This window comes from Oncorhynchus keta, chromosome 28 (genome assembly GCF_023373465.1).
Source record: "Oncorhynchus keta strain PuntledgeMale-10-30-2019 chromosome 28, Oket_V2, whole genome shotgun sequence".
NCBI lineage: Eukaryota > Metazoa > Chordata > Actinopteri > Salmoniformes > Salmonidae > Oncorhynchus > Oncorhynchus keta.
The window spans coordinates 24409136-24426106 of NC_068448.1; the positions used below are offsets into that span (position 1 = coordinate 24409136).

At 41.4% G+C, this 16971-nt stretch overlaps 1 protein-coding gene across 2 annotated transcripts in view; it reads right to left on the bottom strand.

The window, feature by feature from the left end:
• The window catches only part of LOC118360561 (metabotropic glutamate receptor 4-like), a 297903-nt gene that overhangs the window by 76821 nt on the left and 204111 nt on the right, over nucleotides 1–16971 (bottom strand). For both annotated transcript variants that reach the window (XM_052485188.1, XM_052485187.1), the window contains exon 4: nucleotides 3733–3868. In XM_052485188.1, the coding sequence (XP_052341148.1) occupies nucleotides 3733–3868 (136 nt within the window). The remainder of the gene's footprint in view (nucleotides 1–3732; nucleotides 3869–16971) is intronic.

A 16971-nucleotide genomic window follows, 5' to 3' on the forward strand; every position in this document is an offset into this window, starting at 1 on the left:
AACTTGACAGAGCAAGAGCAAATATTGTACAATCCAGGTGTGCAAAGCTCTTAGACTCACAGCTGTAATCACTGCCAAAGGTGATTGTAACATGTATTGACTCAGGGGCTTGAATACCTATCTAGATATATTAGTGTTTTATTTTTCATAAATGTTTTACAAACGTTAGAATTTTTCTTCCACTTTGACATTACAGAGTATTCTGTGTAGATGGCTGACAACAAATTACAATTAAATCCATTTTAATCCCAGATTGTACACAACAGAATATGGGCAGTGAATTGTTTCCAAAGGCACTGTATAAAGGCACTGTATAACAGCTATTTTCTACAGATGTTTAATGTTGAGAAAAAGCTAAAAAAGGAAAGTTATTTAAAGGTAACTTTGATTATGGTAAAACTTTGCTTTTGGATACTCACATTGATTTCTTTGTGCTACTTGACTCAGCAAACCTGATTTGTCTTTAAAAAAGCCTATTACCTGTTACTGCATAGAGCGTCAATATCCCTGTATTGGTGTCTTGCCTCTGAGGGCAGATACTCTTTTTGCAACATATCAATTCTAGTCACCAAGCTCTAAGAATACGTTTGCATTATTTGTTACATATGCAAGTACAAATTGAATTTTAAAGTGATTTCTATATTCTTGAATATACTGTAAATAGTTTAAAATTGTCAATACATTCTCTCTCTGTCTCTCTGTCTCTGTCGGTCTCTCTCTCTTTGCTCTCTCTCTCTCCCCCTCAACAAAAGTCCTGTGTTCATATTTACATACACTCTCAGAAAAAAGGATTAATCGGATTTCCCCATAGAGGAAACCTTTTGGGTTCCATCTCAAACCCTCTGTGTAAAGAGTTCTACATGGAACTCAATGGATCTACCTGGAATCAAAAAGGGTTATTTAAAGGGTTCTGGTATGGGGACAGCCAAAGAACCCTTTTAGATTCTAGATAGCACCTTTTTTTCCTAAGAGTGTACCATAAACCACTGTTGCACCGTATAAATGTAGAGGACAAACCATACATTACGTTATTCATGTACTGTACGCGGAGTGTACAAAACATTAGGAATACCTGCTCTTTCCATGACATAATCTGACCAGGTGAATCCAGGTGAATGCTGTGATCAATCCCTTATTGTTGTCACCTGTGAAATCCACTTCAATCAGTGTAGATGAAGGGGAGGGTACAGGTTAAAGAAGACAATTTAGACATGGATTGTGTATGTGTGCCATTCAGTGGCCATTCAGAGGGTGAATCGGTGCCTTTGAATGGGGTATGCCAGGCACACCGGTTTGAGTATGTCAAGAACTGCAATGATGCTGGGGGTTTTCACGCTCAACAGTTTCCTGCATGAAACAATAATTTGTAAAAAATATTTAACCTTTATTTAACTAGGCAAGTCAGTTAAGAACAAATTCTTATTTACAATTACGGCCTACCCCTAACCCAGACAACACTGGGCCCATTGTGTGCTGCCCTATTGGACTCCCAATCACGGCCGATTGTGATACAGCCTGGAATAAAACCAGGGTCTGTAGTGAAGCCTATACCACTGAGATGCAGTGCCTTAGACCGTTGCGCCACTCAGGTCCACCACCCAAAGGACATCCAGCCAACTTGACACAACTGCGGGAAGCATTGGAGTCAACATGGGCCAACATCCATGTGGAATGCTTACGACATCTTGCCCCGACAAATTGAGGCTGTTCTGATGGCAAAAGGGGGTGCAGCTCAATATTAGGAAGCTGTTCCTAATGTTTTGTACATTCAGTGTATATTCTATGCTTGTGGTAGTAGTAGGTACTGTAGGTTTTGAATGTGCTGTGAAACATCATGGAACCCACACACATCACCAGCTGTTGCCCCAAGACACTGATCAGGACGATCCTCAGTCCTCAGGACAACTAAAAGTTTTTAACACTGCAGAGGAATGGAGGAAATTGGTAATTGATTGGTAATTGCTGTAAACTAGAAACTACCTGTATTAGTCCAAAGCTTGGACATACCTGCTCATTCAAGGGTTTTTCTTTATTTTACTATTTTCTACAATGTACATTTTTAAATAATAGTGAAGACATCAAAACTATGAAATAACACATGGAATCATGTAGTAACCAAAAAAGTATTTGATGACAGCTTTGCACACTCTTGGCATTCTCTCAACTAGCTTCACCTGGAATGCTTTTCCAACAGTCTTGAAGGAGTTCCCACATATGCTGAGCACTTGTTGGCTGCTTTTCCCTCACTCTGCAGCCCAACTCATCCCAAACCATCTCAATTGGGTTGAGGTTGGGTGATTGTGGAGGCCAGATCATCTGATGCAGCACTCCATCTCTCTCCTTGGTCAAATAGCCCTTACACAGCCTGGAGGTGTGTTTTGGGTCTTTGTCCTGTTGAAAAACTAATGATAGTCCCACTAAGCGCAAACCAGATGGGATGGCGTATCGCTGCAGAATGCTGTGGTAGCCATGGTGGTTAAGTGTGCCTTGAATTCTAAATCATTCACAGACAGTGTCACCAGCAAAGCACCCCCACAACAGTCACACCTCCTCCTCCATGCTTCACGGTGGGAACCACACATGTGGAGATCATCTGTTCACCTACTCCCCGTCTTATAAAGACATAGCGGTTGGAACCAAAAATGTCCACCTGTCTATTGTCCATTGCTCGTGATTTTTGGCCCAAGCAATTCTCTTATAATTATTGGTGTCCTTGTAGTGATTTCTTTGCAGCAATTTGACCATGAAGGCCTGATTGACACAGTCTCCTCTGAAGAGTTGATTTTGAGATTGAACATTTACTTGGGCTGCAATCTGAGGTGCAGTTAACTCTAATGAACTTATCCTCTGCAGCAGAGGTAACTCTTGGTCTTCCTTTCCTGGGGCGGTCCTCATGAGAGCCAGTTTTATCATCGCACTCAATGGTTTTTGCGACTGCACTTGAAGAAACTTTAACATTTCTAGAGACTTCCCGGATTGACTGACCTTAATGGGTTAAAGTCATGATGAACTGTTGTTTCTCTTTGTTTATTTGAGATGTTCTTGCCATAATATGGACTTGGTATATATCTTTTCTTTTCTATATCACACCTACCTTGTCACAACACAACTGATTGGCTCAAACGCATTAAGATGGAAAGAAATTCCACAAATTCACTTTTAAATGGCACACCTGTTAATTGAAATGCATTCCATGTGACTTCCTCATGAAGCTGGTTGAGAGAATGCCAAGAGTGTGCAAAACTGTAATCAAACCAAAGGGTGGCTACTTTGAAGAAACTCAAATATAAAATATGTTTTGTATTTGTTTAACACATTTTTGGTTACTACATGATCCCATATGTGTTATTTCATAGTTTTGAAGTTTTCACTATTCTAAAATGTAGAAAATAGTAAAAAATTAAGAAAAACCCTTGAATGATTAGATAAGAAGAACATATTATCAAAATGGCACATATCCCGTTCACTGTTGACATCTAATGAAAATAATGCTGATATAGCTTGCTGAAAATGGTGTATTTCATTTTAGGGATGTTCAATCATGGTGGGGAGGACAATATACTAATGTACAGCCATTTACACCGCAGTGCATCCCCATCTAAACCAATGGGCAAACATGCTGAATGTTGCGTCATTAAACAGAAACTCAGATAAATTGAGATACTATGTTGGCATCATTTAGTATGTTAGTTTAATCATTTTTTCATTCCTGTAACAGTCAACTTCACTAACCTAATGTCATCTTCATTGGCAAAGAGAATAACAACCCGTGCATTGGGGTTCTCTGACAGTCTGTGGATGATCTTGTCAAACTCTCCAGGCTTAGGTTCTCGTGGTATCTTCACTGACTGAGAGATGCACACACCTCCTGCAATCAAGGGACAGAGGAACATGTAAGGATTATTATAGACAGAGGAAAATAGACATGGATAAATTACACTCGCTGATCTGCTGATCTGTCTAGGCTGTCTCTAAAACAGAGTATAAATAAAGTTTATAATCAGTACCTGGGGACCTTTTATCAGGGTACACCATCTCTGATGTAGTTTGGACTATTGTTAGGGAACACCTGTCGGGCATCAGCACCAGAAATAACTATATTGGTAAACCAGCACAGGGCATCTGCATATAGCTACAGTAAACTATCTGGATGCAGGTTCATCATTCTTAGAATCACCCTCTTTCTTAGTTCACTGTATCAACTGAAAGTAGGCCAAAGCCAAGTATAGTTTTTTTCACTCGCCTAAACCAACAACACTAATCCTATTCATATCTTCAGGACTTTTTATGGATGACTGGATGCAAGATAAAAATTGTGCTGGTGTAATATTTCACAGCATGATGAACGCAAGGTATTAACAAAATATTGTCATGTACCACAAGGGGCATAACTGAGACATGGAAAACCATAGATTCAGTTTATGGGGGTGCCAATGAGATTGGGGAAATTGTGTAGCAATTCGTAACAAACCTACACTCGTAATTGAACATTTGCAAATAGTTGAAATGTTTCTCTCCATAGATGTATTTTTGTTCAACTTTAGCATTGTAAGGCTTTCAGTAAGTTATAGAATACATTAAGTACATCTTGCTTACTGGGCAAGCATACATTTACTGATATTCATCTTTCTACTTTTTCACAGCATTCTTTTTGTTGTGTATTGTATGAATCCAAACATATAGCGCATCAAGGAATTCAATGTTCAATGGAAGTAATCACATGACTCATAAAACTGTTTAGTTGGCAGTCAAAAATGGACAGTTAGTCTGACATGTCATCAACAAAAATGACATGATCAAAACTCCAAAATAACCCACCAATACATCACACAACATATTATGGAAACCAGTGCTATTTCATTTAAATTCAATCAATCAAATCCATGTAACCAGTGGTGTAGTGGAGGGTGAACTCAAGTAGAGTAAACTCCGTTTACCCATTTTTTTGTTGTTGGCGGAAAAATGCAAGTGTAGGGAGTGTTCCTTTATACTCGGCGCGACTGGCAATCAACGTTTACCCACCAATTGTTTTTACCACTACATCACTGCACGTGACCTAATCCCATTCTGACCATTCCTAATCTGTTGTGTTAGACTCTGACACACACAATACACTTACACAATTTCCCAAAGAGAGCAGCAAACTAAACCTTCCCGTGCCATGAGGCATTGGTATCCAGCAGCAGAAAGAAAGTGAGGGAGCTCCAGCATACGTCCATTGGATAGCAAACAGGCCAAGGCTTTCTAATTCTCAGAGAAACATTTCAGGAGAATTGTTTTGTCGTCCTGCCAAAATGCCACAGAGTCTATGGGCATGCTAATGAACTGTGCAATCAATGCAGGAATAATACCCTCTGGTTCAGTGAATAGCTGCCAGGGCAGCACAATGGATCAGAAAACAAAGCAGCGGCGCCCCAACTCTGATACTAATAGGTTGTGAAAGTGGAAGAAAAAAAAAACAGCAAAGACCATTAGATGGACAACAATGGGCGTGATGACAGTCTAGCTTATAGGTGTAAAGGGGCACTTCCGGTTGAGATCCTTTGAGCTAAGGCCTTAGTCAATGGCATGCAACAACACACTGATGTTATTGTACTCCCTCCGAGATACTGTACATGCAAGTAGTTTATTTTTCTTTGATTTTGTGGTTTTGCTACCCCACTATACCCAAGTAGCCTACATGAAGCATACACTGGCAGTGCTCTGACCATGCTGTCACTGGGCTGGTTAATCGTTTCTTTTTCTCTCCATCGTTTCTTTTTCTCTCCACTGGAGAAATAGAGTCTTGTCTTTTGTCTGTAATGTGGTTTTCATTATGTGTCAGACCCCAGTAAGACTAGCTGTCGCCATTGGCATCGGCTAATGGGGATGCTAATATATCAAATAAATCAAATCAAATGACTCATATCATGGTTCATGTCTGTTTTTTCTAGGGTCAGCCATTGTCATAGTGACAGACCCATGATTCTCCTGCTTCCACGATTCTTTCACTCATTCCTCCAGATGCCAAAATAGATTGAAAGCCATTCGTGGGTCCGACAATTGTCCAATCTATTCAGTGGCCTACACTACGTTTTCTCCATCCTACATTCTGTTTTCACTCTTCAATTCTACAGTACTCTGTAAACTTTCCCCAACTAATTATACCCAGTCCAAACTGATTCTCCTGAGGTGTAATCTGTCAATCTAGCTGTCTCATTCTATCTACGTAGCCTGTAGACTTATGGGAAATGTTACTCCAGTAATGGGCAGATCTAGGGTGAATGCTATAACTATTCTCCTCATCATTACCAGAGACTCTATCCATCTCAACCATAATATCGCTTTGCCAAAATAGGTGTCCCAGTCCCAGGGTCCCTCACCATATTCTCTGTGGAGAAGATAGAGAGTTATCCCTTTCTCCCTGCTCCCTCTTCACTGCTACTGTTCTGTGACCTCGCCTCTGGAGAGAGAAGCCAAGGGAGCGAGATATACACTGGACGTGCTACCTTGTCCCAGACCTGTGTTTTCAACTCTCTAGAGACAGCAGGAGCGGTAGAGATACTCTGAATGATTGGTTATGAAAAGCCAACTGACATTTACTCGTGAGGTGCTGACCTTTTGCACCGTCTACAACCACTGTGATCATTATTATTTGACCCTGCTGGTCATCTATGAACATTTGAACATCTTGGCCATGTTCTGTTATAATCTCCACCCAGCACAGCCAGAAGAGAACTGGCCACCCCTCATAGCTGTGTTCCTCTCTAGGTTTCTTCCTTTGTTCCGGCCTTTCTAGGGAGTTTTTCCTAGCCACCGTGCTTCTACACCTGCATTGCTTGCTGTTTGTGGTTTTAGGCTAGGTTTCTGTACAGCACTTTGTGACATCAGCTGATGTAAGAAGGGCTTTATAAATACATTTGATTGATTGAGATAGAAAGAGCAAGCTCCCAGCCACTTGCAGTTCAGGCCCACTGAACTCACCGGGTCCCCTATTGGGTCACTGGAAACAAAACTCCATAATTCAGCCCTATGCTGCTAGCAGTCCTGCATCATCAGCTATAATATTGCAATCATATTACAATGCATTACCAATCTATGTACATTATAATTGTAGGACTATAGTATGTATTCACTGTTCTGCAGGTATTCTTATTATTTCCCCATTACAAAGTTGTTTGGTGGGGGATGGGTTGTGGTGGAGTTTATAATGAACTGCGAAAACAAATCCAGCACAGACTACATCTTATTCCTTCTTCAAAATGCCTTTTTATCGATCTAATTATGATTGTTCCCTCGTTGTGCATCTGCTATTATAGTTTATGTAAGGTAATAATCCACGGGTAATTACTGCCTTCCAGGAATCTGGTTCTCTACACAATGCTCTTCTAGATTACATTTAGCTTCAGGATAGGATTAATTAGGAAAACTCTCCCCCTCTCTCCTTTTCCCTGATGAAATTCCCTGCATTGCAGATCAACCATTTTCAATCCACTGACATACGGTATGAACATGTAGACAGAAAGACAGATAGTGAAGCAGTTCAAAAAACACAGTGAATGTTGCAACCGCCCTAGTATAGACATGATTTAACCCTTTTCTAAATCTCTGGGGAGATGCATACCAATAATTATCTGTTGATTCATTATGTTCCCTCAGGTCCACCTGACTGTGTTGTTGTCTCTCCAGACTTAAAGAAATTTGGGAGGCTTGCATGAAAAATATAATTACAGTTTGTGCTATTTATCAAACTCCAAGCCAAGCAATCTCTCTCTCTCTTCATCAAAAATATGATTTATTACTTGAGTGTCTCCTTTTTTCACACATTTTCAAAAACACAATTGGTTAAGGGATTTTAAATCACTAACAACTCTGTGCCTGGAAAAATAACCTGAGGGCCCAGTGAAGGAGAAAAAACAAACCCACGTCTCTGAAGGAGAAAAAATGAACCCACGTCTCAGGCTGAAGATGTTGCTGATGAGTTCCAATGAACCGCCAGCCCCCCATCTCTCCACCTAAAAAACACTACCTCTCACACCTCCTAGACAGGCAATGTGTAAATCATCTCCAAAAATAGCTTCTTTGCAGAGATCTGCACACTCCTATTCTCTAACCAGCGTCATCTACAGACAGTAGCTGTCTTCTCTTCTCTAGTGGGCCTGAACAGGAATCTTCATTCCTATTAGAGGATGAGAGAATGTTGATGTCGTAAACATTAAATACAGCCCACTCAGAGTGGCGGATTGCTGCACAGCGTTTGTTCTCTGTGGAAATACTGGAGAGGTTCACTAGATTCACCACACTGAAGGTGCTAAAGATATCCCGATGTGACTAATTCAATGCTATTTGCTAGGTAAGCAAGCTGTAAAAGAATCCGGAGTATGGGGTAAAGGTAACCATTATGATTTAATACCACACAGGCACAATGACGCATCATTCTTATGATTGTCATCACCATCACGTCATCAGATTAGAAACAACTTGATACTCAATAATCCACATTTATGTTTGCAGTGTCTTGTACATAACAAAGAGATGCACCTTCACGGAGTGGTTTATTTCTTTGCAAATAAAGGATACGTAGAATAACATACAATGTTCCTTAGTAGAAAAAAACGTTGATTGTTGAGAACTAGTATCAAATATCGTTTTTTTAATTTGAATCACATGGATGGTTCGGCTATTGAACGGGAAGAGATGAACGATCCCAATTTCACCTAACCAATTTGCCATTTGTTTTTAATATTCCATATGCCAAAGCCATTTCTCAGAATTCTCCTCATTCTCCTCTTTTGAACTGAGAAACGTATCAAACCAAAAGGGCACCTGTGTGTATATGCCCACTTCCCAGATAGTAAGGGGAGCTTTGTTAATATTGTAAGGTACGGCAGACACTAGAGGACTTGTCAGAATGTATAAGGCTTACTTTGTTTATTCAGTGTGCAGGCTAATATGAGGCAGCAGCTCTGGGATGGATCGTGGTAGAGTCGAGGGTTCACCATCCCTGTGGGAGAATGCAGCAGTTCAGTCTTATCTTTCATATGAAGGGGTTTGTGTTGTGCCCACAGGCCTGATTGTCAAACCCTTTTAGTGCCCATGGGGATTCACACTAATATCATGCCTCTCCTCTCCTACTCTGGTGCTGCTGATCATGTACTTCCTAGTTAATACTGCTCCAGCTACTCAATAATATTTATGTTGACGACATGGCTGACAACTTTGAAAAGTTTATGATTTTACATAGCCACTGTGTGTGTATGTGTGTTGCGTGTGTGTTGAAAATGAGCGTATAGTCTCCAAATGCCTCTGCTTGTGGCAGCAGTGGGATGTATCTAAAACATGGGAACATATTGTAGCACGGCAGATGTTTAATAAACACAGACAACAGACTGTACCCTTGAAGGGTGTAGGTACACTACAGCCTATCTAAGAAGAGTCAGCGGGGAGGCGTACTAACAGGAGAGGAGGGAGTAGCTAGTAGAGCAGGAGGAATACAGAGAGAGCAGCAAGGCAGCACACTCCCTCTCGGTACAAGAGAACACTGAGGGGAGTATTAGAGGGCTGTGTTATGCCTGGGAGATTTACATCTGGAAACAGAGAGAAACAGGCAGTGGAACTAGTGGAGGCGTATTAGAAAAGCTGTGAAGTAAAAATAGGTTACGCACCCTCATTGCTAGCTGAGTACATAACAAAACATAAACGTGTAGGTCTCCAACAGAGGCAAATATGACTTTGTTTGGACTTGTCCTTATCATGTTCTTATCTCCCTTCAACATACTGTATGACCAGGTGGTCAAAGATACGATTCAGAGTCTGTTAGACTGCGGCTCCCGAATGATCGTTTGCAAAACGTCTAACATTAATTATTTCCCCAGTGAACGACTTCCCAACAGCCTTAATTTAAGTAATTACACAGAGATTTAAAAGAAATCTGTATCAACATTAGTGTTATAAATTGCATACACAAAGGTCAGGTATATTAATATTCTGCTATTATGAATTTAAAACAATGATTATCCCCTCGAAATGGGAAGTGGTACTCGATGATCCATTGTTTTGACATTGAATGTACCATTTACTGCAAAATACAAGATTTAGGCAGTCACTTCTTTCCATCCATGCCATAGTAAGGGGTGAAGTGTTGTTCCTCTGGTTTTTATTCTTGCCTGAAGAGTTTGGTATTTTCATCAAGTGAATTCTTGAACCAAGCTCTTTTTGAATGAAAGTGTTTCCCAAAGCTCCTAGAAGGTTCCATGGACAGTGGAATGTAATGAAGGGATTGAGGGCAAACATTCTTTCTAATTTTAAAGAACTAGGTAGTAACTAAGTTGTACCATTTCCCAACCCCCCTCATTTGTGGTGCTATTGTATGTGCTACTGGTTATGGGACTGACTACTTTTGTTGGCACACTCAGACAGTGGAACTGGATCAGATAATAAACCCTCTCCCCGGATAGGGATATAAATTGAAGATAAGTTGCCAAAGAGTTCCACATTGTATTTACTACTACTTTTCTTCCACTAGGGTGAATATTATTAACACTACAAGAGAAACAGAAAAAGGTTTATTTTCCTACTAAAGATGCCAAATTAAACAAGGAACCAGGAGAGGATTAGAAAAATAGAGAAATAGCCTGAACGACAGAGAACTCAACCCTTTTCACGAGCAGGAGGGTTCATTGAGAATGACTTAACATTTGGTCAGGGGACGTGTTCCTGCTGGTGGTCTGTTGAGCCATGTCGCCAGACTACTGTGCTAAGAAGCCTTCTCCGCTTGTCCCATCCTGCAGATCAAACTCCCAGCATGCAAACACCCTGACACCATGTTTTAATTTCTGTCATGAGATCATCTCTATTTGACTGAAATGAAATGATTACTGGTAAAATGATGAAAATAGCACAAAACCAAACATGGCACTGTTGGGTGAATTTGAGTTGGTGTTTTTATCAGAGGAACAGAGATAGATCTTGACATGCTCCATTTCTTTAACTAGGCAAGTCAGTTAAGGACCAATTCTTATTTACAATGACAGCCTAAGAACAGTTGGTTAACTGCCTTGTTCAGGGGCAGAACAACAGATTTTTACCTTGTCAGCTCAGGGATTTGATCCAGAAACTTTTCAGTTACTAGCCCAACGCTCTAACCACTAGTCTACCTGCCGCCCCAGGTAGCCTAGTATACATACATTTTGAATCACAAATAGTATCTCAGAAGAGTACAATGTGCAATAAAATGAGGCCCTCTTCTAGAGTGAATAAAACAGTTGCCTCTCTACTTAGATCATGTTCTGTATATAGGTGTATTCAATGGCTGTGGTGTTTGATGTGGAAGCAAAGGCAATTAGCCAAACAGCAGTAAAGTTGAAAACATGCTTTGTACTGTAGATAAATTGAGAAGGATAAGAATATCCATATATGACAGAGTGTGATATTTGTTCAACAGGATCTTCACTCACTGGCAACTATGGACTATGTGTGAATTAATTTATTATCCGGGTCTTTGTGAGAGAGTAGCTGCAAGAGTAAGATGTCAGTGGCAGTCGGTGCGGTTTAAGATGAGGGAGTGCCATTTTTTACATTTCTTATGAACATGGCCTTACTTCTTTTACAATACATTCACCCAGCTCAATGTAACATAGACGGGTTTAGGCTACTACATGATACTCAAATTTCCCTATACCCATCATGAGGATGCTACAACCTAGCCTATAAATGAAAGGTCGAGAGAAATTTGGGTAATCAAGGTGACAGACATTGACACATTCATACCGCCTTGCACAACCTTGCCTGCATCTAGCCAATCTTGGGTGTAATCATTAATCCAACAGTTGCAAACGAGAGTTTCTATTAAGAGAAATTCAGGTACGGTTATCCCTGTTTCATTCCATTTGCTTCCGTTTAAGAAACATTTTTCAACAGAATCAGTGGAATGAATACACCACTGATTGCATGCAAACACAGTTTACTATAATAGCAGCCACATACACAGCAGGATCTCTTTGATCGTTGGACAAGTACTTCTCGCATCTACGCACTCTCCTCCTCTCACCTTTTCCCTTTCCCAATATGGCTTGAAATGTATTGGCCAGTTTCTTACCTATAGATTTGAGTGGTGGTGGTAACTCTTTGTAGCTAGTTAGATAGCTAGCTAGTTTGGTTGGTTGATTTCACTTCAATATTGCCTTGCTAAACCCGGGACGACAGGTAGCCTAGTGGTTGGAGCTTTGAGCCAGTAAGCGAAAGGTTGTTGGATTGAATCCCCGAGCTGACAAAATAAAACATCTGTCGTTCTATCCCTGAACAAGGAAGTTAACCCACTGTTCCCCGGTAGGCCGTCATTGTAAATAAGAATTTGTTCTTAACAGACAAGCCTAGTTAAATTAAAAAATAAAGCTTCAGATCCACATTACATTATTAAAGTGGCATTTGGAACAAGTGGTTGATCCACTGTAACCCTGGGAGAGGGTATAAGGAGGCTTTCTTGTGTGATTGTTTCTATTGTACAGCTACTCCATAAAATGTTTGCAACCAAATTTAACTTAAATATGACATTGTATGTAATTGCATGTTGGTGAAGTTCCAATACAAAAAAAGCAAGAAGTTGAAAAAGTGGCAGCTTCAGTTCTCCATTTCATCAATCAAGGTGAATATACAGTTGAAGTCGGAAGTTTACATACACTTAGGTTGGAGTCATCAAAACTAATTTTTCAACCACTCCACAAATTTCTTGTTAACAAACTATAGTTTTGGCAGTCGGTTAGGACAGCTACTTTGTGCATGACACAAGTCATTTTTCCAACAATTGTTTACAGGCAGATTATTTCACTTTTAATTCACAGTATCACAATTCCAGTGGGTCAGAAGTTTACATACACTAAATTGACTGTGTTTTAAACAGCTTGGAAAATTCCAGAAAATTATGTCATGTCTTTAAAAGCTTCTGATAGGCTAATTAACATAATTTGAGTAAATTGGAGGTGTACCTGTGAATGTATTTCAAGGCCGACCTTCAAACTCAGTGCCACTTTGCTTGACATCATGGGAAAATCAAAAGAAATTAGCCAAGACCTCTACAAAATTGTAGACCTCCACAAGTCTAGTTCATCCTTGGGAGCAATTTCCAAATGCCTGAAGGTACAACGTTCATCTGTACAAACAATAGTACGCAAGTATAAACACCATGGGACCACGCCGTGACAGCTCAGGAAGGAGACGTGTTCTGTCTCCTAGAGATGAACATACTTTGGTGCTAAAAGTGCAAATCAATCCCAGAACAACAGCAAAGGACCTTGTGAAGATGCTGGAGGAAACAGGTACAAAAGTATCTACATCCACAGTAAAACGAGTCCTATATCGACATAACCTGAAAGGCCGCTCTGCAAGGAAGAAGCCACTACTCCAAAACCACCATAAAAAAGCCAGACTACGGTTTCCAACTGCACATGGGGACAAAGATCATACTTTTTGGAGAAATATCCTCTGGTCTAATGAAACAAAAATCGAACTGTTTGGCCATAATGACCATAGTTATTTTGGGGCGGGACAAAAGGAGGATGCTTGCAAGCCAAAGAACACCATCCCAACCATGAAGCACGGGGGTGGCAGCAACATGTTGTGGGGGTGCTTTGCTGCAGGAAGGACTGGTGCACTTCACGATATAGATGGCATCATGAGGAAAGACAATTATGTGTTTATGTTGAAACAACATCTCAAGACATTAGTCAGGAAGTTAAAGCTTGGTCACAAATCGGTCTTCCAAATGGACAATGACCCCAAGCATACTTCCAAAGTTGTGGCAAAATGACTTAAGGACAACACAGTCAAGGTATTGGAGTGGCCATCACAAAGCCCTGACCTCAATCCCATAGAAAAATTGCTGGCAGAACTAAAAAAAGTGTGTGCGAGCAAGGAGGCCTACAAACCTGACTCAGTTATACCAGCCCTGTCAGGTGGAATGGGCCAAAATTCACCCAATTTATTGTGGGAAGCTTGTGGAAGGCTACCCGAAACGTTTGACCAAAGTCAAACCATTTAAAGGCGATGCTACCAAATACTAACTGAGTGTATGTAAACTTCTGACCCACTGGGAATGTAATGAAATAAATAAAAGCTGAAGTAAATCATTCTCTCTACTATTATTCTGACATTTCACATTCTTAAAATAAAGTGGTGATCCAGCTGACCTAAGACGGGGAATTTTTACTTGGATTAAATGTCAAAAATTGTGAAAAACTGAGTTTAAATGTATTTGGCTAAGGTGTATGTAAACTTCTGACTTCAACTGTTTGAATTGTCTAATGTATTTTCTTAATTGAACCCTCAGGCTTGATTTAAATCAGACCCATTCTGTTGCCCCTTAGGTGGCTTATCTCCCTGTATTCTTATTAGTCTCTCTTTTTTGTAGTCTAAAATAGGTTTGGAGGATATCCTGCTGGACCTGATTGAGGCCAATCCAAACCTGTGCCTCACAATCAAATATCATAATGAAGGTATCTTTCTACAGACTTACATACTTTTTTATTTAACCTAAATTTAACTAGGCAAGTCAGTTAAGAATAAATTCTTATTTACAATGACGGACTACCCCGGCCAAACCAGTACGGCGCTGGGCCAATTGTGCGCCGCCCTATGTGACTCCCAATCACGGCTGGAAGTGATACAGTGATACAGCCTGAATGCGAACCAAATCAAATCATATTTTATTAGTCACATGAACCGAAATGCGTGAAATGCGTACTTATGAGCCCCTAACCAAAAATGCAGTTAAAAAAAATATGGATAAGAAAAATACATAAAAGTAACATGTAAATAAAGAGCAGCAGTAAAATAACAACAGCGAGACTATATACAGGGGGGTACAGGTACAGACTCAATGTGAGGGGGCACCGGTTAGTTGAGGTAATATGTACATGAAGGTAGAGCTATTAAAGTGACTATGCATAAATGATAACAAAAGAAAGTAGCAGCGGTGTAAAAGAGGCGGAGGGGGGATGCAAATAGCCTGGGTAGCCATTTCATTAGGTGTTCAGGAGTCTTATGACTTGGGTATAGAAGCTGTTTAAAAGCCTCTTGGACCTAGACTTGGCACTCCAGTACCGCTTGTCATGCGGTAGTAGAGAGAACAGTCTATGACTGGGTTGGCTGGGGTCTTTGACAATTTTTAGGGCCTTCCTCTGACACCGCCTGGTGTAGAGGTCATGGATGGCAGGCAGCTTTACCCCAGTGATGTACTGGGCCGTACCCTCTGAAGTGCCTTGCGGTCGGAGGCCGAGCAACTGCCGTACCAGGCAGTGATGCAACCGGTCAGGATGCTCTCGATGTTGCAGCTGTAGAACCTTTTGAGGATCTCAGGACCCATGCCAAATCTTTTTAGTTTCCTGAGGGGGAATAGGCTTTGTTGTGCCCTCTTCACGACTGTCTTGGTGTGTTTGGACCATTCTAGTTTGTTGTTGATGTGGACACCAAGGAATTTGAAGTTCTCAACCTGCTTCACTACAGCCCCATCGATGAGAATGGGGACGTGCTCGGTGCTGCTTTTCCTGTAGTCCACAATCATCTCCTTAGTCTTCGTTATGTTGAGGGATAGGTTGTTATTCTGGCACCACCCAGCCAGGTCTCTGACCTCCTCCCTAAAGGTTGTCTCGTCGTTGTCGGTGATCAGGCCTACTACTGTTGTGTCGTCAGCAAACTTAAGGATGGTGTTGGAGTCGTGCCTGGCCATGCAGTCATGGGTGAACAGGGAGTACAGGAGGGGACTGAGCAAGCACCCCTGGGGAGCTCCAGTGTTGAGGATCAGTGTGGCATATGTGTTGCTACCTACCCTCACCACCTGGGGGTGGCCTGTCAGGAAGTCCAGGATCCAGTTGCAGAGGGAGGTGTTTAGTCCCAGGATCCTTAGCTTGGTGATGAGATTTGAGGGTATTATGGTGTTGAACACTGAGCTGTAGTCCATGAACAGCATTCTCACATAGGTGTTCCTTTTGTCCAGGTAGGAAAGGGCAGTGTGGAGTGCAATAGAGATTGCATCATCTGTGGATCTATTTGGGCGGTATGCAAATTGGAGTGGGTCTAGGTTTTCTGGGATAATGATGTTGATGTGAGCCATTACCAGCCTTTCAAAGCACTTCGTGGCTACGGACGTGAGTGCTACGGGTCTGTAGTCATTTAGGCAGATTGCCTTTGTGTTGTTGGGCACAGGGACTATGGTGGTCTGTTTGAAGCATGTTGGTATTACAGACTCAATCAGGGACATGTTGAAAATGTCAGTGAAGACACCTGCCAGTTCGTCAGCACATGCCCGGAGCACATGTCCTGGTAATCCGTCGGGCCCCGCAGCCGTGTGTTTGTTGACCTGTTTAAAGGTCTTACTCACGTCGGCTACGGAGAGCATGATCACTCAGTCGTCCGGAACGGCTGATACTCTCATGTATGCCTCAGTGTTACTTGCCTCGAAGCGAGCATAGAAGTGATTTAGCTCGTCTTATAGGCTCGTGTCACTGGGCAGCTCGCGGCTGTGCTTCCCTTTGTAGTCTGTAATAGTTTGCAATCCCTGCCACATCCGACAAGCGTCGGAGCCGTTGTAGTATGATTCAATCTTAGCCCTGTATTGATGCTTTGCCTGTTTGGTGGTTCGTCGCAGGGCACAGCGGGTTTTCTTGTAAGCTATTGGGTTAGAGTCCCACACCTTGAAAGCGGTAGCTTTACCCTTTAGCTCAGTGTGAATGTTGCCTGTAATCCATGGCTTCTGGTTGGGGTATGTACGTACAGTCACTGTGGGGATGCTCAATGCTCAATGATCCTCAATGCACTTATTGATAAAGACAGTGACTGATGTGGTGTATTCCTCAATGTCATCGGAAAGAATCCCGGAACATGTTTCAGTCTGTGATAGCAAAGCAGTCCTGTAGTTTAGCATCTGCTTCATCTGACCACTTTTTTATAGGCCGAGTCACTGGTGTTTCCTGCTTTAATTTTTGCTTGTAACCAGGAATC